Here is a 22,445-nt window from a genome sequence, read left to right on the forward strand (position 1 = left end):
AATGCAGACCCTGACTCACATTATGTATGGAATAGGTAAGGCTTTATTTTAGGCTCTTTAGTGCTGTATGCTAACATTTATCAAAATGATTATCACAACAGTGTATACAGTAATTAGATAATGCACTTCTGAGGACACAAACTTTATGAATATGTAACATAAAATATGTTTAGCACAAGGCAATTATGTATCTCCCTAAACTGAAGCATTCACTCCTCTCTTATTAATTATTCTTAAGTATAATCACTCCATGGCAACCACTTGATCAGCAATGAACCTAAATGAATATGCAGCTGTGATTAGCATTCGCAAACAATTTTTTTAATTCCGCATTTAACTTACCCAATTCATCAAATAGAAAGCTTTATGTCTTCAAACCATGATGCAATATTCTTCTGAATGCAATTGAAAAACAGTGTAGTGGTGTGCTTGTCACTGTGAATTTTGGTGGTGTTCACGTTCTGGAATGATGGGCAAGGGCCTATCCATGGGTTTGAGAGTGATGAAAATCTACCACCATTGTTATAGAAGTTAACAATTCAAAACAGAATATTATTTTTGAATGATCAAACGTCCTCAAAATATTATTACTATTAACAGGAACTTGAAATCCATGAGATTCATTTTTTTTTTTTTTTATAAATATTTCATACAAAAATCCATAAACTTATCAATTGGTGGTTTTCAGATTCTAGAATGTGGGCAAGAGTCAGATTTCCCTACTGATACTATGGTACTTTGCTCTTAAATATCTAAAAGGTAAATGAACAGAAAGTTGCATTTTAATAGTAATAATAGTAAATAATAGTAATTTTAGCTGCCCCCAATCTATATTAAATCATCTTGGCTTATAGAATGCTCTGCTGTCACCTGAAACCCAGCAATATTTGTTTGGTATCATCTCCATAAACTTACTATATGAATCTCATGACCCAATTAATTCAACTGACAACAATTAAGCCTTTGGAGTTGAATAACGGCACCAGTCATATTGTGAAAAAAATGATTTCACTTCTGTTTATTTACACAGACAGAGAAGATGCTGAACTTTGTGACATGTTTTTTTTTTTCTTTCTTGTCAAGCAGCCCAGTAATTAATTTAGATGAATGAAAGGAGATTAAGAGATGTTTTCCAGCTCAATTCCAAACTGTAGAGATACTAGAATTTTGTGATGTCACTTGAACACAACCTATGGCACTATTTGTTTTAAAGCGAAACATGGTGTTACATTAATCTGACCCTGGTCCTGGATGAGTTTGGATGAGTTGTTTGTAATTGGAGAGAACAAGGGAAGGCAGATCTGATGCAAGCGGCGCATTCTCTGCACAAGGCCTCGCTAATGTTTAATTCAGCAGGCTGTAGCTAAAGGAATAGCAAAGAGTCAAGAAGCCAGGAGCAAAAACAGAGGACATAGATGTGAGCGGTCTGCATTAGGCTCGAGACAGGAGGCTAGTGCTGCTTCCTGTGCGGGATAAGGAAAATGTATGTAAGTGCTTCAGACACACGAGGGGTTGGATGAGTTCACCATCAAAACAAGACGGAGGGAACAGGCAAGTGGTGTTTGGAAGGTCATAGTCAGGGTGTTGGGGTGAGAGCAGAGCCAAAGACACATGGATGACTCATGTTCATGGAAAAAAAAAAAGATTTATTATTGATGGAAAAAGAGAAAGTGCAAAAGGGTTTATAAATAGGATAGACTGAATAGCCAAAGTGAAAAAAGGATATTTTGGTGATTGAAAGCTCTGATTGAAAAGATTTTTTGTCAGCCTGCTCATTCAGCTTCATTCCCATTTCAGGATTTGCCATGTGCTGTGGTTGTAGCTATGGTTTCTATAATAGTGAAGGTATGGTCAGCCTATGTCTAAATGTTATAGAAGATAGCAAAGTTATACAACAACTCAATAGTTCTGCCAGTAGTGAGTAAACAAGATACACTTATAGAGCCATCAATTTAAACAGTCCCAATGAAGGCAATTGGTTTCTACTACACAAAAATACTATACTAGTGTAGGGACTGAAAATGAATTTTTCACTCAAAATACTCATCAAATTATGTCATGTAGCTGTTATTTATCCTGCAGCATTGGAAAAAACTGCAAGTAGTCTTCCAATTAAAAGCCTAACCAAGATATCGACCAATATTATAGTACCAATACCCAATCTAGCAAATTTTCCTGCATCGACGTTGACATTCGATACCAGAACCAGTACTGGTGCATCCCTAATACACCAGTATTGATACTTATACTTATACATTGCCAACACAACTTTAGATCTTTATTGTTGTTCTGATGCTCTAATATAAATCCAAAACAACTAAAAAAATGTTTGTGTCTATTGCTATGAAAGAGTGGCCATCAGCTCGCTTTCTGGCAGCAGACATGAATTCTCATTTGCTGACTGAAGCACTAACAGTTTCCAACACTTGAAAGTCATGCACTTGTCTGGACCAATCAGGAGTCTGCAGTTTGAACGGGTGCAGATCCCCTGAGCTGCTGTTGTGTTCCGACTGAGCAATTATTCCCCATTAGGAGCATATTTTTGAGTGAGAAACCAGGCCTGGCAGCAACACTGGAGAGGCAGCTTTAGAAGTGATGCACATCAAAACCAAATTAAATCTCATTAACAAAGAACCATTATGGCAAACCAGACATTATGCATTTATCTTCACTACTGGCTCAGAAAACTTTTCGCAAAACAACCCACTTCTGAAAAGTTAGAATACTGTGTAAAATCTTCTAAATGAAATATATGTTGAAACCCGTAACGTGCGGTGACTTTTCTATTTATTTGTACTCACCTTAATTGCATGTATACTGAGCCATTCTGGAGTCAAATTAGAGAGACCTAAATCTACATAGAACATTAATATTTGTATATTGGACTGTATTTGACACCCTCTTTGTACAAACAGGGATATTTGTTTCTACTCCTACACCTTATTTATGCAGCTGAGCCTTCAGGGCTGTTCTTATCTATGTAATTATTATAATGCATCTAGAAACCCTATGAATGACATATGACAGTTCTACAGATGTGTAATGCACTTACTACACAAAATGTGCATTCATGAAGATCACGAAGAGATACCAACAATAACTGTGCACTGCTCAGACACATACACTGGTCAGACATGCACACTGGTCAAACAGGTGCACTTATTACACAACCTGATGTGTCACAGATGTCCCCTTAAACACAGCCCTGCATTAGAACAGTGCGCTTACACTCACCTCTCACAGATGCAAAACCATGTCTCTCCTCTTCCTGTATTTAACTGAAGCATAGTAGGTCAAAAATGAACACAATGCATGTAATAGTGCTGTTATTCCATGGACACTGTTGTGCCTTCATAAACATACAGAGACAAGGCGGACCTCACTGCCCCAGCTGCTCTAGCTCCACTGCTCTGTCCGGATTTTCCATTTCACACATACTAGCCCTGAAACTAGCTCACTGTTTGATTAAATAAGGGCATGTATTTCTAACTAACATCTAATCATTACAAATGTGAAACTCCAAACAATGACTTGTCACTAAAAGTGGGTTATCTTTAGACACTTGTTTAGAAAGTTAATGCTGCTGTTGTCGTCTCCTTGATTCCCCTAACCGCACACCACTGGTTGAAACCACTGACACATACAGAACTAACGATATAACTATCTAATGTCTCAGGGTTTAGTAGCATGTAGTATAGGTATTCAATAACACCTTAACTTTGTGTTTAGTGAAACCTTGCCCAGTGTCCGACCTCAGAAAAGTCCATCTGGAATGACCCTACTTCTCCCTTTTATATATCTTGCGCAAAGGCTTCCCATGAAAAAGTTGCTATAAATATGATGTTGAAGTTATCACATATAATGAAGGGAATATATTTATTGAACTTTTAATTTCTTTCTGAATGTTATTTGAATAGTCCATAAAGACGAGTTCTGCAAATCATTGGATTTTGGGTTAAAATGATTTCATAACTGAGTTGGTAAACAAACTAATCCATGCAAATCTCAATTGGATACGATGTATCCTGATGTAATCAGCCAAGTCATTTTTGACAACCTCTGATACAGGTTTGGGCAGCTCTGCATGAGAGCTGATCAAACTGGGGACTCCACCAGTCTTCTCTCAGCCCTCCGGTACAAAGCCCCCGCTGTGGGATGACTTAATTACTGGAAAGGAAGGGATGGCAATTAGAAGAGAAACAGGAGGCTCGCAGAAACTGTCAGGGTTAAGTACGCACTAATTCACTGTGTGGGCTGTCTGTGCCACTCTCCCACGAGACTGGTAAAGCCCCGCCGCCACACCAGCTACAAGCACTGATGAGAAGATACTGTGACAGCTCTTGGACTGATCTGGGTTACATAATAGATCAGAAATTACACTAACTGTGAGCTTTCACTTTTGGCAGGAAATGTAACCAAAAATCTGAAAATCTCTCTCAAATAAGAAATGTTTCAAAACTTAAAAGACTAACTTAAAACACTAAACATTAAACGCAAACAAGCAAACATAAATTCATGCTTTTCCATCCTTATTTGTGATCACCCATTTTTTTCTCAGTTTTTTAAGCATTAGCATGTGCATGAACAATTGTACCTATGTTTTATGAGGGAGCTGTCACTGTCCATGGTGCTGAATTGTCCATTCAGATGCACTTATTGGTAAATGTGTAGCTTAATGATTGCTAAAAGGACAATATTGGTTGTTTTGCCATATATTTTAAGGGATTGTAATTCCCTTAAATCTATAATACCACATACTTAAATTTTAATACTTTTTTTTTTTTGAGAGCGTACCCATTTGAGCACAAACATTGCAACAATAGATGTCATGTCAACATAAAGATATTGCTTTTCCTAGCTGTGTTGTTTTTCTAACCAGAAATACCTATGGTCACCTAAGCATGTATTTTGTCTACGTGAGTGTTGTGTTTGAGTGCAGTTTTTTTCCTGGCCGCCACACATTCGTGATCTTACGTGCTCATGAGTCCTGCAGTCAGCACACCACATTTCTTAAAAAGCCACTCAGACAAACACAACCTCCTAAAAAACTACTGAATCAGTGGCCTTCCTGCTAAGCACAGAAAAATATTTTTGAACAAAGTGAATCAGAATAGAACCTGCCTATCTGCATAATTAAGTGAACCATTGTGTGTATACCTGCGTGTTTTGATGTGACACAGTTGGGAATGATCCATGAGTATGAATGCAATGTTTTAGTTTGAGATTTTTATCATATTTTTTGTTGGAAATTTCTTTGAGATTTTTCAGACCCCTTTTATTACCAGGAGCAGGACCTAGCCTACTTAGCATATGAAAAGATTGCTAATATAGTCATAAAGTCGAATGTGCTTCAGTTAAACTTATAATTAGCATAATAGTGGTAGCAGTACAACCACCAAGGCTTAAAATGAAAAAAAAAAGTTGACATTTTACATACTTAACATGGAGAAAGTAGTAAGTAAGTACTCCGCTGTAAATTAGATGGTAAAATGGTTCAACAGCGCCTCCCTGAAACTGACCCTAATGTTTTCAGGGGGGATCCATGAAATTTAGTGACACAACACACAGAGAGAAGTCTAAAATTTCAACCACCAACAAGCAGTTGGCCATATTGGAGGGACATTATAAATTACAGAGTCGATTACATTGTAAATGCCTTTTAAGTAGGCTATGTAGTCAAAAAGGCTCAAACTTGGTCAACACCATGGTCACTTCATGAAATATTAATAATCATTGCAAATTTCTGTACTTTTTTCTCTAATTTGGCAACATCTCATTGCTTACAAAAATCTCAGTCTCATTAACATTTGAAATATTTATCAGCACTATAGCTCAATTCTCCTGACACTGTTACTGTGGCCTTCTTCCTTCAGTTTTTTATCTGGGGAGACTAGATCTATATTCCCCTTAAATGTTCCCTACAATGTTTTACAAATGTTTTCATAACAGACATCATCCCTTATGTCCAACTTTAGAAAAGCACTTTTCTTGGAAAGATTCTCTTCTCTCATAAACTTCTTGGCAGTTGATGTCAGAATAATTTGAGCTCTCTGCAGTTTTATGAGGGAGCCGGTGCTGTCCAAGGTGCTGGAATCCATGTTTAGCCTCATTTAAGTACATTTGCCTGAATTACTTCACCATTTGTTCTGCAATTAAACAGCACAAACAACACTATTAGTCTCACATAGATGAAAGTCAAATAATTTTTTACTGTGTTCATAATTCCACTCTAGCTTTGCATCTGGCATAAACACAAGCATGATTAAGGCTAATAATTATTTTAGTAGTCGACTAGTCCCTGATTATTTTTTCGGTTAGTCCGCTAGACAAGCAATTATTTCTATTTTCATTATCAAGATTTTTGAAATGCATTTTTTACCAGATAATAATTTCAAAAAAACAGAACCTTTGCATGTATTTTATTCGAAGGCTTTCACAAAGATAGAAAAAAAATATTATTAATTCAAATTACCAATTGTTTTTACGGCATTTTGATTGTCGCTGTAGAGCTGGGGATGGAATGTCAAAAATGTCAAAAACTAATTCCGCCACTCTGAGGAACAACCCAATAAATTGTTGGGTCACTACTGGTAAATGCATTTATTTCTCTGTTCTGATGATGTGTGACGTCATACTCCTGAGTCCTGTCTGGCCATTTTATTGAGTGCTTGACTGACAGATGATGGGAAAGTTGCACTCAGTAGATAAGGAATGATATGCAGCTAGTTTTATATGGGGTATTGACAGGAGTGAGAAAATTACTTTCCACTGTAAATCCCTTGGTCTTGGCCTCTGTGATATTCGTACATTCTCATGGAAGACTGTGGATAACATTTTGTTCAGCTGGAAAATGATGGCCTGATCACTATTATGAATGAGGGAATGAAATAAGTAAATAGGTAAAATAAATATGATGAAATGAATCATAAGAACGTCATTCGAATCTAATTATTAGCATTGTATTGTTTGCATTGCTTGCAGCCTGCCATGGGGTAATATGAAGATAGACAGTATCCTGTAGCTCTGAGCTAGGTGAAGCTAAATGATTCTTTTTCCCGTAGCTCTATATTATTTGTTTGCTAGACACTAAAGCATGCAGTCAGTTCCGGTTACACTCTGTGCACCTCTCACATTACACAGTTAATTAAATTCAAGCACATACTCATGTCATTCAGCCATGCGTACGCTTCCGGCCCTCTGTCCCATCAAATTCTCCAGATCTGAGTGAATTAAGAGATTGTTTTTGATTAGATCCATTTTCACTTGACTGCCTCATCACAATTACAGAGTGCACTAACAAAGCTGTTATGCTAGCAATCATATTCTATTAAGACAATCACGCTCCATTTGCTGATGCACTGCCATTATTGGCTAATAATGGGGATGACAAAACTTTTCGCTCGGTTGCATCTTTACTCACAACAGTTTGTTACTAAATGTATGAGTTTATGCCGATCCTGGCACAACTTAAAACAGTGGAATTTATCTATTACTATTATCATTATTATTTTTATTATTATTAATATTATTCCACGACTGAATTCTTCTTTTTTTTTTTTTTTTTTTTAGTTTATTTGCCACTATTATGTAGCAATTGCGTTGATTGCACATCTGGAACTAGATCTAGGACTAAACCAGATTAAAAAGGCTCAAACCAGGATTAACCAAATCTGTGCAAGATTAAACCATGTCTAAAGTATAAAACTAAACAGAGGCCTAGCCAGGAGAACTAGTACATTGGTGAGCTTCACATTCGCCACTGGGATGTGTACTACACTTTGAGGGCTACAGGTGCATTTCTAAATTGCAATACACTGACATGTACAAATTCTTTTGAACTCAGCAGTGTTTTGTGGAATTTTTTTCACAAACAAACCCATTATAGCTTGAACAGTAAAACTGCCCCACTGGAAGATTAAAGGCAGCATTTCTTTTTGTGAGTTTTGATCTTGTGCACCATTGTAACCTTGACATAATCCTTTGTGCTCAGACGATTGTCTCCTCTGTCACTCCATCTATCCTCCCTGTGTCCTCGATGCACTGTGCTCCACAACAATGCGCTCATTACTGCGCCAGGGAAAGTGTTTTCTCACAAATGGACTCCAATGCTGTTACAAGAGTACAGAAGAAGGCTTATAGCAATGCTGCGCATGAATTTAATGGAAATAAAAAAATGCTTCTGGGGACAACCTTTGTGAGTGCTGCAGATTCATGTGGAACAGGGAACATGGAAGTAGACTTCTTGAATGTCTCCATTATTATTATTTTATTATAATGACAATTTTGTGTAACACATAATACCTTCCCTTCGAACAATACTCACACATAAACGCACATACTCAGATATGCATAAACTATTCATACAGCTGAGACAAAATAAATAAATAAAATATATTGTCTTAAATAACATCCACTGTTGTGTGTGGCCTACTGTGCACCCAAGCATTAGATTACAATTCAGACTTTAATATCTGGATGGTCCTCACGGCTCAAATTCATACAGAGTTTCAATTGTATCTGTGTCTGTTTGATTTATTACCAGGCTGTGTCTCCTGATTACCATGAAAGGCCTGCTTTTCTCCTTTTATTCCCTCAAGCTGCTGCCTCATATTGTGGTGGCCCTAGAACATGAGCTGTAGACTCTTAGATTATGGCTGTTTCCAGAAGGAGTAGTTGTTACACTGGCCTTTTAGAACAAAATGTAGATACTAGTCCTTCTCACTATTGTCAGATAGATGATAAACTTCTCGATGGTCAGTGGTAAATGTAACCACCAGAGTTGGTGGTTCAAGTTCAGCTCTGAAGTACACTGTGTTATTAGAGGAGAAAGAACATGGTACGTGATCAGTTTAAATCAACAGATATACCGCTATCTGGCAAGCCTGTAATTAATAAAAGCTGACTACTTCTTAATCCACCTTGTGATGTCATATAGTGGTAGTTTTCAAGTTAACATCTACATTTTAAATTTTGTTTAGTAGAGATTGGCAATTCCCGGGCTGAAATCATCCAAATGATCCTAATGAAAGTGCATGGAGTTAAAAGTGGAGTGATTCCTGTATTAGCATGTGGCATCACAAGGTGGAATCACAAGAGTATTTTCTGTTTGAGAGAGGAACATGTGTGAATGAAACAAAACACAACTCCAGGTATGTTTGTGATGAGGAAACAACATTAATACATGGATCAGAAAATAGCCTAATAGCCCTTTAATAGTCAATAGAAGAGGGTTTAGTAATTGGACACGACTGTAATTCATAAAAGTTGACTTCTCTTATTCTGTTAATATTGAACACTCTGGGATGACAGAGGAACACATTGCTATTCAGAGTATCTCTCAGTTTTACCTTTGCCTACATTATTATAGTGCCAACTGCCTTCAATTATTTACCTTATGGACCTCAGAGCAAGATTGATACACTGCAGTGCCATGTAATATCAAGAACCTCACATTGTGTCCAGTGTGGGAACTGCTGACACTGGGTTTGTGTGGGGGGACACCGTGTGCAAAATACAAAAGGGATAAGTCAATAGTGAGTGGGAGAACTAAATGGCCTCACATTTATTGGCTCTTGTGGGGATTACAATTATTGGATCAAAGTAGCGCTGGGTCCCTGCAGCTTGCCAGTGTTTTGTGTTTTCTGCTCCTCCGGTCCACCACCATCCGTCATCTGAAGAGCTCATGTCTAAAGAGAACAACTAGGAAAGGATTCAATCAGCTAAGTCTTGCAAATGTGTAATGGGCTTTTTTAATAATGTAAAATAGTATAATAGGCGATGCTCATGTGGATGATTTAATATTTATACCCAAGCATCATTATCATCATCATACCTCAAATGCTAGTCTAGTCTAGTAATGCTGTTTTGCACTCATAGTCCCCTATAATTGGATCTCAGAGGTCAAACAAGTATCAAAAATATATGTAATGTCTGCTATACTATCCTTGCTACTACTGAAATGACTGAGACACTAAACTAAAAATACAATATAGTAAAAACATCTTAAATATTATACTGTGGTCACCTCCTCAAAAACACACCAGGAGTTGTGTTTTGGTTCATTTGTTATTAGTCTGTTTGCATCTTCCACCTTGTGATGTCATGAAGTGGTAGTTTTCAAGTTAACAGCGACCTTTTACCTTTAGTTCAATAGAGACTGGCAATCATCCATGTGATTTTAGTGATAGTGTATGAAGATTAAAAACACAGTGGAGAACTTCCTGTATTACCGCATGACATCACAAGGTGAAACGGTGTGTTTTCTGTTTGAGAGAAGAATTCAGTCTACATATTCTGGGTTTGTGTGTAAGTGAAACAAAACACAACTCCAGGTATGTTTTTGATGAGGAAACAACATAGATCAGAAAATAGCATAATATAGGCCCTTTAATAACCAATAGAAGAGAGTAATGTAAAGTTTATTTAGTAGCTGCCACTGAACTCAGAATTCATTTGAAAATGATACTGTAGTTGTTACCTCGTGTTCCCTTTGAGTAAATAAGGTTATAGAAACTTGAAAGAATTTGGGGGGAAAAAAGCTATATCCTAATCTCATCAATTTTATCAACCAGCAATTGAAGTATAAGCCAAGTCATGCTTTCAAACAAGTAGTGGAACTAATGGCTCCAAAATGAAAGGTCCATCGATCATCAAAGCATGAAACGCTGATGCTGTCTGTTTATTCCCACATCAGTGCAGGCAAAAGGAGCCCCAGCACATCACACACTTCACAAGACGCTTTGAATTTAACCATCGTCAAAGAACCTGCAAACCTGGAGGAGACCTGTGAAACACACCAATCTTTCATTAAAGAGAGCATTCACTGTTTTTGTGACCTTCAAACATATTTTCGTGTTAGCTTTTTAAAAGTTGGAGATGGAAATACTTTGAAAAATATAAACTTTACTATCACTGCATTTCTTTTATTATTTATTGATGCTGAAGAAGTACTGATACTATTGCACAATACATTCTTTCTTAGAGAATTGCACAAACCCCTCCTTGTAGAGTATGAGTCCATGGTATTGGTGTGCTAATAGTAGATACAAAACACTCATACCTTTCTTTCAGTCAGCCCAAGAACAGCTCTGACAGCAGAAGATTACCACCATGTCAAAGTTCTACTTACTATTACTGACTACTTCCTCTGTGAGTATTATTTTTACACAACAATATTTTACCTTGTGTGTATGTTTTCCAGAACCTGTGATTACAAGGGGCATCATATAAGAGCCCTCTACTTGATTTCAACATCAGCCAAGCTTTGGTTATGTAAATGTATGCACACAAGAATTTACTGAAATAAGGAGATTATACTTCTATTTTCCATTCACAAATCTGCTAATATTAGTGTTTATGGAGATCAGTGATTCATCAAGCTGAAAGCTTGCTGGCTGACACGGTTGATCACTGCTAATATATTTAATATCTACTGCTACTATCAATGGAAATAGTAGCTAAAATTAAAGGAAAAAAGGCAAAGGAATATTTAACAATATCTAACTGCAGATGTTCCATCTGTGATCATTTTATTGCACGATTGGTTCTCAGCCACTTTGAAGATCCCCCATATTAACAACTGGCATTGTCGACCCCCAAACACAAAAAATAGTGCATCTTCAAAATTATAAAGTAGTCTTATGATGATTTAATTATTTAACAAATGCAGTCACATGTAGTTATCTGGACTTTTTTCTTTCTTTTTATTAAGACTTTTTGATTTTCATCCTGAAGTAATTTTCATTCGGGTGGTACTGGCCTGAGTAACTACTGCCCTGGGCCAGATTAGTCCTGCCCTAAGGGAGAAGTTAAAACCTGAAAGTGCCCTGCCTTTGTTTACATTCTAGCCTCATTATGGGCTGTTCTTACCCTATTGTGATCTGCCTGATGCTCCTTCACAGCTGTTAAGTACCAAATTAGCATTTGATTGGCTTGATCTCACACTTGACTAAGGTGTGAGGAGACTGTTTTTTATTTGTAAACAGCAGGCAGATTGTACCTTAAACCACTATTTCTGTTCAAAGAGGGATTCTCTCAACACTCTCTTCAACACTTTTTGATTAAAAAAAAAACAAAAAAAAACCCACCAAAATCATTGCTGGAGGATCCTGTGGGGGCCCTGACCTCGAGGTTTCAGAACCACTTACAAAGTTATCCCCTTGTAACAAAACAAAACAGTGGTCTATCATGGAGCGCACACAGTTGCCTATATATGTGTTAGAAATAAATAATCATCACCCCTTTTAAAGAAGTCTTGTTTTGATGTTTTATATTTCCTTTAGCAGATAGTAACTGGAAATGTTTGTTTTTAAATGCCACACTGTTGACCTTTACATTTTACTCCTACGGAAAATGACAATTGTTTGATTTGAGTTATCTGTCTGGAAGTAACATGCCGTTTCATCTTCAATGCTTGTTTGTTGTGTTTATCAAAGGATACGTTTTTTCCTGGTCACATTTTGCAAAATGACAGAGGTCAGAGTTAAGATGTGTAACAGAACAACATTCTTTATGGATTTTGTAACTTTGAAATAGTTTGATATAGGAACAGGTAAACAATGTGACAAATATCTTTTACTCTGACACCTGGGCATTGTTTAGACTCTAAAGGTTGTAACAGAATTTAAGAAAAAAAGACTTAGTTTGAAATGCAAATGTTTGGGATTGGGGTGTAGAACTCTTACGAGTGGTGAATAAAGGGTCGGTATCAGCACAGTGCCAGCAGTGACACTGGAACGATGGTCACTTCCTGGCTCTGTCATGGGAATATTCACTGGATATCAATACAGCACTGCTCTAATTGAAGCAGACATCAGGCTGCCTGCCAATGTGTGAAAACATGCACAGCCACACTCACACATCCATTATGGGCACAGAGGGCACCCAGGCTCAGAGCACCTTATTGGCAGCAAAATCTATGTTAGGCATAATTTAATAAATGATTTATTTTAGATTAAATATGAATTGCAGTCTGTGTATATTGATGTCAAGGTCAAAAGCTTCACACACCTCCACACTATATGGACAAAGAAGGTGACAAAGAAGATTTTCAACAGCATCTTACCGAACTAAGTTGAAAGCTGCTTATAACTTAACATCAAAAACATGTTTGGATAAAATCTAATAACTTGAATATTAAAATACAAAGCAATAAGCACAGACTTAGACTACAAACTTTACTGATCCACAGGGGAAATGATTTGGACATAGTAGCCCACAAATCACAATATAATAATAACAAAGAGAAAATGGTAATACATAAAAAAATAAAAATAAATAAATTAAAAAGTAGCAACACCTAAATCATTGCATTCACTGAATGTGCTGAGGTATAACATAAGAAAATGAGATATTCAGAGTATCCCTCCATTTCAAATCAGAAAGCATACATAGAGGAAAACAATAAGGTGACTCCTGAACCGTATGTGCACTATCGCTGATGCTGCCTATGAGATAAGTGAATAAAAAGCGTTTGCACTGCACTGGGTGTTTGGGATTGTAGATTGTGGGACCACATTTGTTTATTTGTGCTTGAATTCATAAAACAGGAGTTATGATGGTCAGGGTTATTGTGTGGGAGGCTTCAATGGCTGACACTGATGCTGATAATGGATGCAGGACTCAAATATGACGCTGGTGGGTATAGAGAGAAGCTATTGTACCATGAAATATTTTTATTTTTATTTTTACTTGTACATTTACATTTATATAATTATGCTTTAATCAACACCAGTCTTTTCCTTTTTTTTTATGCTTATTTTTGAACTTATTACCATTTTATATTTTTGCCCTTTGTTCATATTATATTGTGATGTGTGAGCTACTGTGTCCAAATAATTCCCTTTGTGGATCAGTAAAGTTTGTCTAAATCTAAATGTCAGTTCACAAACATCAGGCAGTAAAATTTTGTCTTCTACCAGTTTTTTATCAACAAGAATCTCCATGTGAAGTTTTAAAAACATGAAAAAAATTCCAGCAATTTTTTTTAAAAAAATATTAATTGTGATTTGATTTGGGAGTCTCGATTACTTCTCTTAGCAGACTGATGTAGCATAATTAAGAGCTGATGTGATAAATGGATTGTCATACTCCTGGTAAACATCACTTAATCCACAGTAATCAAACCAGGGCACTGGCTGAAACATCCTAATTATGCATGTTAAATAATGCATTTGTTGTGATTTCCCATCTTACTCACGTTTTTCCATAAACTAGGAGATTAATTTGACTCAGGTTTGCAGTGTCAACCTCTTTCAATAAAACTTTTTGTTCTGTTGTTGACTCAGAGTTGTTTGACATGTTTTACCTTGAGTTACCTCTGTTTACCTTGTGATGCGACAGTCACTAATACTTTCTGTATTTATCCTGCGGGTAAATGAAGCGAGATATGAACTTTTAATAAAACCCTGCATAACGCAAACATCCAGACTCATTATATTGTCAAATAAAGCAGGAGAGTCTCCATAATTATAATTAAACACATTCTGTTGTTCTATTCTAAAGTCTATTATGTTTTATGAGAGCCTCTAGCTATTTTGCTTTGACAGTACTTTGCATTACAGTAGTACTTAAGGTCCTTCACATCACAGACTATCTAGGAGTTATTGGGCTTCATTTTGAGACTGACATAAAATGTGTTTGGGAGACATATTCAGTTTTCTAATTGAAATGTGTTGTTTTGTGCTCATGGGCAAGAAGCAACTTGTTTCAGGGTTCTATGGCTGTGAGGGGACAGTTGGTGAAGTAATGCTCCTGTGAATGTCAGTTTGTCCCACAACAGCTGTAGATATGGAGTCGAGGGATTACTGTTAAGAAGTGGGGTGTGGTAATAATAAATGAATGAATAAATAAATAAATATCAAAATCTGAAGTTATCAAATGCAGTTGGATACAGCTGATTGGAGGTTCAGGTGTTGAGATGCAGAAGGGTCTGAGAAAGAACAACATAATGACAATGCTTAAAGGTGCATTGTGTAACCTTTGTGGTGGAGGGCCCATCTAAATGCTTTTCTCCATGGAAATGTTATTGCTTTGTCTGGAAAGTTTCACAGTATGGCATTAAACCTTTCTATCTTCATCAAGACAAAACCAGACCAAGTTACAGGTCAGATCTGTGGAAAGGTTCACAGGCAGAATGACGGATTTTCTAGGTATTTTTGAGCTATAAAACCACCTGTAATAGGTAGAGCTGTTTAATCCCATATTGTAGAACATTCCAAGTAGATGTTTGTCATCCTCTGCCAAGTAGAGCAATGACATATCCATAGAAACAAGAAGGTGACAGACCTCACATGAGAAAAGTTACACAATGCACCTTTAAGTCTTTTGTCAGTCTGTCACTTTACAATTGCTGTATTCATTCACCCCACAGCTGGTGTTGGTAAGATACTAGTGCTGTAGCCACAGCTACCACGGGGTAGACAGAAGCGAGGCTGCCATCTGACCACACTGCACGTATCAACATTTACGTGCGTAACCTCGCGAAACCATAGCCATGTGTCAATGGAAGTATGGCCTCACCGGCAGCAATAGCAGGACATGTGCGTTGCTCTGGGTCTGTGTTTCTCAATGGGAAAGCCGATCAAACTTGATTTAGGCACGTTTAGCCACTTGTAACAGGTCTACTGTGAAACTAACCAGCTGAACAGACTTGGATTTACCGTTTACACAGGCTGATCGAGGCAAATGCGAGGATTTCAAAAGTAAATTTCAAAGCACTTATTAACAGACTTTTTGAACTTGGGCTCTTTCAAATGATACAAAACTGCCCCAGAAACACATTGTGCTGAGAGTAAAGGCACAAATCCAACAATAGATGCATGCCCTCTATGTATTTTGATGGGGATATGCTCCTGTGCTTGTGTAGCATGTAAAAAAATAGGTTTGATTATATTTTCTGAAATCTAAGTGTGCAGGAGAGGCTACATCCAAAATAGTTTTGGATGTAGCTTGCTTGCATAACATTTATGCAAGCAAGTGTCCTGAATACAGTGTCTTGCCAAAGAGCACAGCAGGTGTGATTTGAACCACTGACCTTCAGGTTCGTGGACAAGTGCTATAACCACTAAGCCTGTTGCCTGACCAGCCAGAACCACATGTGTTGACAAAACTTTACAAAGACAAGTAGAGTGGAGCTGTATCATGTTCCCCCGATTTCAGAGAGTGTGATTGGCAGGTGGATTAAAAACATCTAAATCAAATATGGACTTTTACACATAAAAAGGGTGAAAAAACATTAAAAAAAATTTAGAATCAGCAATTGGAAGTGGTTGCATTGTCTCAAGTTTGAACAAAGGATTTTCACCATCTGTGGTCCGGTTCCAGTCTCTTCTGGATTCGATCAGAATGTAAAAGAGACTGGCTGGTCAGACAACTAAACCTGTGTCGCATCATATTTGTTTAATTGCTTGGGAGATGATTGGATAAAAAGCTAAGCTAACATTATTTCTTGACAGTTAGAAAGGTAGTGTTTAAAATTTCACAACTCGGTCTTTAAGTTTGACACTAATGTTCTCACAGGTGTACAGCCGACTGCATTAAAGTCAGTGCTGTGGTGTTATTCAGAGGTCAAACACAGGCCATCCGTACAAATATTGCACCTGTAGTCTCCCACACAACCTCACTTGGACACCATAAAGCAGCAATCGTCCCAGCTCCCAATTTCCCTGCAAGGCGGCTGCAGTGCCATCTATCTCCTCTTAACTTCACTGATAGGTCATTAAACCGGTCTTGGAGCTGCGGAGTAAAGCACTGAATCAAGGTGCAACTTCCATCTGCTGGCACCCGTAATCTGGGGCAGAGGGCTCTCCAATAGCACTGCACTCCCATATAAGTTTATATCATAATTGGCAGTACCAGCACCGGGAGAGGGCTGAGTAAAAGTGATCTGATATCAACGAGAGTAGGGTGGGGGAGAAGAGAATGGAAAACTCACAGGAATCAGTTGGCTTTTTTTCTTTCTGACATTTGCTCCACTTAGAGAAATAACTGTGGTTTCTTTTTAATAGCCAAGTCAGCACATATAGGTATAAGGTGTGCGTGGAAAGGATCTACCAGAAAGACAAATTCTGCGATAGAGATATGATTTTTTTTGAAGGTCCTATATTACACAAAATTAACTCTTGTGAGCTTTAAGCCATGTTATAATGTTCACATATATATGAGTAACTCTTTATTGTGCATGAACCTACGCACCTACGGCATAACTCCAGGTACATTTGTGATGAGGAAACAACATTATAACATAGCTTAGTAACATAGAATAGTGTAATATGGGCCCTTTTATATAATTGGAACTGTATGTTTAAAATTTTTGTAGTTACGTAAGAGTGGAATTGAAAGGCTAATATATAGTGCTGAATGGGGTATTAAAAAGTGCTGTAGTCAACCAGGGCCCCAGCAGACTGACATATTGCTGACTGTGTGTCAAACCAAGAACCAATCAATTTGAAAATATCCGCCCATTTGTGGCAGAGAGGTTTGTTGATCCTTTGACTTTGAGGAGCTGTTTCAGAGGAATACAGATTAAAATATCACTTTTACCAGTAATAATGTATTTACATTTTATCATCTATAGTGAAAGCAGTCTGTATATTTATTCACTCGTCTACAACCAGTCCAAATAGGAACATACAATAACAAAATATTAACAATGAAGTTTTCCTACTTGACCTGTGATAACTTACAGTCTATGTAAAATTGTGTTGGAGTATTGGCTCGTACTCTTTGTGGTTCACGCCGAAGCAGAAGAAAAGTGCTTTAAATAATGCACCGTGTACCTTCAGATGAATATCACAGACAGTTCTTTCAACTAAAACAAAGCACGTTCTCCAAGAGATAAAAATGGAGCAGTATTGTGCACTTTTTAGCTCAGATGTCCTCACTTGTCCTCAGCACATTTGCATTTGGTAGATGCAGTCAAATAGAAGCTGACGTGACAGTGACTGAGATAAGTAAAAGTATCATTTAAAGTTTTGCTCTTCCTTTCTTATCAGGGAATTTGCACGTTGGAAGGTGAGGAACACGGCTATAGAGAGGAGGGACCTGATCCAGAACCCAGTGCCGCTGATGCCGGAGTTCCAGCGCAGTGTGCGTTTGCTTGGCCGCAGACCTACCACTCAGCAGTTCATCGACACTATCATTAAGAAATATGGGACCCACATTCTCATCTCAGCCACACTGGGAGGTAAGGGAGCCCCACTGCTTTCATTTTACCACTCATCCATGCCTGATTAACTGCTTTAGATAAATATTTTTGGCACATGCTAAGGAAGCAGGGCAAGTTTTCTTCCAAATATATCATTTGTTTTCAGTTATTGAATTTAAAGAGAAAAAAAAGTACTTTTCTGTGCCCAATGAGATCAGCTTACAAGTCACACTGCAAACTTGTTCTTGTTCTCTATGACTTCTATAGAGAACAAGAACAATCGCCATTTTTGAGGAGAATTTGCTTATTCGAGGATGTTCGAGGATGAGAAGAAAATACTGTACATCTGTGTTCTAAATATTTCGAGACAAGACAGGTGTTTGGACTCCCACTATTTTAAAACTGAATATGTATGTAAGTTAAAAAAAAAAAAAAAAAAAAAAAAAAACTGTATATGCAAACAAGAACAAGAAACAAGAAAAATGCAAACTATCTGTAATTTGATTCTCCCTTCCCAAGCCAAAATGCACTCAGTATTTTCTAACTCATGTGGTACTTTATGCTTGAGGCATTAAAAGCATATTCGATCTCTTCAGTATAAAACTGCACAAAAAGCACATGTATCTAAAAACAACCCATTTATAATCACACAGACTGAAATTTAAACTAATGCAAGAAAAAAGAACCCCATATGTTTCAGATATGTGGTGCTCTAGTCTTTCAATGGCATGTTTTGTACATAATAGGTTGTTGGTCAAAAGCAAATTACATGAAAAATTAAAATAATAATGTATAATATTTAATTATATTAAGTATGACAACATGCACCACTGAACTGTAGCTCAAGCTCTGCAGATAGGTCCCTCTTTACTGTGGCTGACCACTGCTAACAGGTTTCTTCAGTGCCACTGAAGGATGGGTCAAATGCAGCGGATAGAGATCCCTTTGGGGACTCTCAGTTTAAAAGAATGAAGAATAATTGATCATGTGTTTATTTGGTGCAGTGCATGTTAATGAACATACATGAGACACTGCTGTAAACAAGCCGGATTGTAGCCATGGGCTAATTTCTATTGGTTGCCCCCCATTTGCGCACTCTCTCTCATCCCTACCCCGGTGTTTGTGTTTTACTTGCTGTATAATTTACAGGCTTTATCTAATGACCTCTTTTGGCTGGTGTGTTAGTTGCATCTTGTAAAACTACTTGGTCCAGAGACTGTTTTCTGCACTGCATACAAAGTATACAAACTACACTATCATTCATTTATGTTGGCTCCTAAAATACATCCTTTTTATTGTCTCAATCATGAATGCAAACCAACAGCTCATCTCTATTCCTATAGTGTCTTGGTGCACCTGTGGTCATGAGGATGTAATTTCAGATCATTTCTATCTCCCCTCTGAAGTTAAATGCTTCAAATATGAACTCATAATGAAACAACTATCTCATCTCGTGAATCAAATGTCAGCATTCAAATCTCTAGCAGGTGCTTTTTAACTACACCGTCTGTTCCATTCATTACAAGCCGGGCTAATGAGCAAAAGCCAAAGTAATTGTTATTAGAAGTGCAATATATTCAGGTATGTGCACACGATTATATAGCACCTATTTGTCAAAATGGAGGATAATATGCAGAATTATGCTTCCATTACTGTATAATATTGGAGAAATTGTTGAGAAATGAGCTTGGTAGCTTGTAATGAACCAACAAGTTTTCTTCAGCTGTCAAAGTTTCTTTGGTGTAAATACTATAATTTTGAGTCCTGTTCATAGAGGATGTATGCAGACACATTGAATGGCTGAGTGTTTTAGCTTAACTTTACTTGTGCCCTTTCTTTTAAATTATAGCTCCATGGCCTTTATCATATTCTGTGGCAGCATTTAAAGTGCACCGACACTTATGGTTTCCTTACATTTCTGCTCGTTGTTGCCATTGTTTTCCTTGATTTGTGTTGTGCAAAAGAGTTTATTTTGGTTTAATTAGGCTATTCAGTGCATTCTTGTGGCCAACTTTAACTTGCACCTTTGAGTCACAGAAAATTACCTTTTGTTTATGCAGAACCTTCTTCTATTAAATTGGCTTACCTTTGTTGGTTCACACAGTGGATACTGGTTAAAATCACACTGCAGTCAGACATTTACATGTGCAGAGCTCATATTACCTTATTTTCTTATCTATGTAATAATGTTGTTTCTTTATCAAAAACAGTGTGTTTTGTTTCATTCACACATGTTTAACACACAAACCCACACAAATATTTAGGCTGAGTTCTTCTCTCAAAACAGAAAACACTCCGTTCAACCTTGTGATGTGATGTGGTAATACAAGAAGTGCTCCACTGTGTTTTTAAACTCCATACACCTTCACTAGTATAATTTAGATAATTTCACCTCTGGAATTGCCCGTTTCTACTAAATTAAAAGCTAAAAGGTAGCTGTTAACTTGAAAATTACCATTACATGACATCACAAGGTGGAACAGAGCATTATGAGTTTTGGAGATGTAAACAGATTAATAACTGCACTAAGGTTATAACACTTGCAGAACGACTAGTACTACCCCTGTACTAGTAAATGTATAGTAAACGTAGCCATACAAAAGTTCTACTGTAATAGTAAACAGTCTTTTTACCAAGACACTTAAAACAATTGTAACTACAAAACACATAACATCATATTTAATGGAGCCTGACAGTGAAGAACACATCAGTAATTTGACTTCCTAAAATAAGCGACACCCCTGCTGTCCCAGGCTAAATATAAATGCTTCTATCACTTATCTCATCTCTCAGTTCTGAGGGACACATGAACACGGCTAACTGTGATCACGTTGCCAAGTGCATTTTAGAGATATAATTAGTTCGATAATGTGTGTCTTTTATTCAAACGGACAAGTCTAATTACCGGTGTCCAACACTGCCAAGAACTGACGTGCAACAGTTGGGTGAGAATATTGTATGTTGGCCATGGCGTGTATTATAAAATATATTGAAATAGCCACTTTTAATCACAGTTTTCAGGCTGTTTTGATGATATAGGCGTCATCACTTCAAAAGGGATCCTGGCATGGTGACTTTGGGGAAAATTTACTTATCCTGTTTGTATTCGTGGGTTTCTATGGCAACCGTCTCCCGAGGTAATAACAATAATACAATGCAACCTAAATATTATATCTTTTAAATGGGGAATGGTCCTCTATGGGTCTCATAAATAAAACTGGTTGAGTTACTAGCCCGCTACAAACATCAATAGTAATACTGTATAAATGTATCACTTCACATTTCAGTCTCTCAAATGTCCTGGATGTGTTTAGATCAGAGTGTGCACTCTGGGCAGAATATGACAATTAAAATATAAGTCGCAAATCTAGTCACAATCAGAATAGTTGAAAAATAGCTTTTACATATTTTCCAAATGTGTTAATAATTTAGCCCATTAGTCAGAAGTTGTCATCAACCATTTGGTTTTAGGAGTCATGTTGGAAAGTTCTATGATCAGAAAAGTCTAAAAATAGAAACATTGCAATGTAGCTTCAAGTGACAAAAAGGAACAGGAAAAATACTACCCTTGAAATAATCACTGTATCATTTTCAACCGCAGCATCCGTCCTCATCTGATTGTGTTGCACGGCGCGTGGCCGTCATCAGCTCTACTTCTATCTCTCCTTGCAGCATTAACCTTAAGCTCGAAAGCCTTTTTGTTTCCAGTTATGGGTCAGTGAGCTTTTATGAGAATCCTGGAATAGGCCATTACAGAAAACACTTAGATGTGTGAAGCACTGGGGAGATACAACATGAGTGAGAGCCTAATACTATTAGCAGATACATAGAGTACTTCACAGCTGTTTCATTGGAATAACACTGAGACACTATTGGAAATCCCTGATCAAAGCGATGCATGCATTTTAATGCTATTGCAGTATTTGGTCAGCTCAAGCTGATAGAAATGTGCTATATAAATAAAGTTGAATTGAACTGAAAAATCTAATACAAAGTGAATACTCCAATCAAGGTTGCAGCTTCAGTGTGCTCTTTGGATTTGGTATTAACTTGCATTTATAAGTACTCTTAACTTGAACGCATTCACACGAGATACAATGATCAAGTGGTGATATTTGGAAATGTCTTTAAAATGCCTGTTGAAATTGTTATAGTTTGAGTTTTTTATTTAAAAAAGTGGCAATAACTATAATTAACAATTAAAGCTTTGAGAAGTTCTTTTTACACCTTAAGAATGCCAGGATTTTTGACATGCAGTTCAGGTTTAATTGCAAGAAATACTGTGATTAAATGTTTTAGA

The 22,445-nt window shown here is 37.1% G+C and overlaps 1 protein-coding gene across 1 annotated transcript in view; it reads left to right on the top strand.

Annotated features, from left to right (window-relative positions):
* Nucleotides 1–22,445, top strand: part of brinp1 (bone morphogenetic protein/retinoic acid inducible neural-specific 1) — a 104,152-nt gene that overhangs the window by 29,869 nt on the left and 51,838 nt on the right. Inside the window, exon 3 of the mRNA XM_055153705.1 lies at nt 17,994–18,184. Coding sequence (XP_055009680.1) covers nt 17,994–18,184 — 191 coding nt within the window. The remainder of the gene's footprint in view (nt 1–17,993; nt 18,185–22,445) is intronic.

This window comes from Boleophthalmus pectinirostris, unplaced genomic scaffold (assembly GCF_026225935.1).
Source record: "Boleophthalmus pectinirostris isolate CB_2022bp ecotype Guang Dong unplaced genomic scaffold, ASM2622593v1 HiC_scaffold_18, whole genome shotgun sequence".
Classification (NCBI taxonomy): Eukaryota; Metazoa; Chordata; class Actinopteri; order Gobiiformes; family Gobiidae; genus Boleophthalmus; species Boleophthalmus pectinirostris.